The following is a 1,931-nucleotide window of genomic DNA, read 5'->3' as shown; positions in this document are numbered from 1 at the left end:
CCCAATATCATGTTGGGTGCCTGCTTTGGTCGACTCTTCGGTCTGTGGGTCGGCGACTGGGCCTCCAACCCTGGTGTGTACGCTGTTATGGGCGCTGCTGGTATGATGGCTGGCTTTACTCGTATGACCATCAGTCTTACAGTCATCGTCATCGAGCTGGTTGGCGACTTACGACTGCTTCCTGCAGTGATGGTTACTGTAGTTGTGTCGAAGCAAGTGGCTGATATGTTCAACAAGGGAGCGTACGATATAGTATCTGAGCTCCGTGGGTACCCTTATATCGAGGAGCTCAGTATTTACGATGAACGTAATATGGCTGGTCGTGATGTAACCTATCGGATGTCAGCGGCGCCCTTGTCTGGTTTTGGCGAAGTTGAGAGTCTGGGCAGAATCCAGGAGGTGCTCTCGAGCTGCACTCACAATGCTTTCACTATTCAGGATCACAGTCACAGGCTTCTAGGTGTGGTAATGCGGTCCAACATCGTTGATTGGGTAAACGGACAGGGTGGTGTCGTCTCTGCTAATACTCGACTGAACTTGCTCGATCTCACGAACCGCACCCCGACAATAGTATCAGAGCTAACACCACTGGCTCAAGCCTATACCATATTCCGTAATTTGGCCCTGCGACATATGATTGTGGTGGATAAGGACGACGCTAATCGTGTGGTTGGTATAGTTACTCGGAAGGATATCGTTGAAAGCATGGAGGATGCAGCTGAGGATTATAAGAGATCCAAAGATGGTGATGATACCATGTCTCAACGTTCCTCAACGGCAGCAGCCTCTTGTTCTCTTGATGGTGCCTTGTGACCTACTACTGGTCATACCGCTCATAGCTCATGATCCTATGCTTGCACTCACGTCCTTGTTGTCGCCAGTTTGGTGGCTTATCGCAACACGCAACGTCGATGTCGCTATTTCTACTACTCTGCAATTGTGCTCAAGTATCGACTCAGTAGTTGTTTATCTTTACTTCGAATCTGTTCAGGAGTGGGCGAAGGCTTTTCCCCGCGTGAGTAGCGGCTGGCTATCTCGTGTGATCGCCTCCCTACTCCGATTCCTCGTATTTCCTTCCCCTGTCGCTATCAACACTCTGTGGGAGATGACAGTATCATCGACGATAACGGTTCCGAAGTCGTTGATCGCTCAGTGCTCTACTTCTCGAGTTCATTTCGCGCGACACTGGAGTTCTCTAACACTTATAGTATCCAATAACAGAATTTTGTGGAGTTCGTCAATGTGCCACTACGTTCGTTTATCGCATTTTTCCAAATTCATTTCCCGAAGCTCCATTGAGAATCCAATATTCTATCCTAAAGATTGGAGATTGCGGCCATGGAGGATGTACAGGATGGTCATACTTCAGCCGTATAAGACATGCTGTCATAGCTATGGAGTTCCATGCTATAATCCACCTCCGTTCGAGAGCTTTGATTACTCTGTTGATGAGCCTTTGAAGCGTTGTGGTACTCTTTTGATCTTTCTTACCTGGACCCCACACAAGATGGATCCAATCTGCCACCACCCACGAGTCAACGTGTTGATTGTTTACCTGTTGGTGATTTCGGTAAGGCTTCTAGCGTCTCAAAGCCGTAATGGAAACCCTTGTAGCCTAGATACACATTCAGAATATATCTCGTTGACAGCGATGCTACCATTTTCGGACCATAAGATCAAATATTATACTTGAAGTATGAGCGGCATTCGGTTTTCTCTGGAAGATTCATTTCGACTACAACATTTCCTGGTCCAATAAAAATAATTGTAAATCAAATCCAACGAATTTCACGCTAAGTTGAGGAGTGTTGCCAAATTCAAGTAATTGTCAAGTCGAAATCATTTTGTCACCGAAGATTCTGGCTGTATGTCTGATGTCTCTCAACAGTGTGCGGACAGTGTACGCTGTACAGCCTACATGGCAAGTTCTT

The 1,931-nt window shown here is 46.8% G+C and overlaps 1 protein-coding gene across 1 annotated transcript; it reads left to right on the top strand.

Annotated features, from left to right (window-relative positions):
* Positions 1-9: 9 nt before the first annotated feature.
* Positions 10-813, top strand: Pmar_PMAR024980 (chloride channel clc, putative; the record flags this gene model as incomplete). Its single annotated transcript, XM_002779021.1, has 1 exon — positions 10-813. The coding sequence occupies one exon, from the start codon at positions 10-12 to the stop codon at positions 811-813; it is 804 nt and encodes a 267-aa protein (XP_002779067.1).
* Between the last annotated feature and the right edge of the window lie 1,118 nt (positions 814-1,931).

Source organism: Perkinsus marinus (genome assembly GCF_000006405.1).
Source record: "Perkinsus marinus ATCC 50983 genomic scaffold scf_1104296947990, whole genome shotgun sequence".
In the NCBI taxonomy this organism is placed as follows: domain Eukaryota; phylum Perkinsozoa; order Perkinsida; family Perkinsidae; genus Perkinsus; species Perkinsus marinus.
Note: the sequence above shows the minus strand (reverse complement) of the source record. Positions and strands in the feature narration are given on the sequence as shown.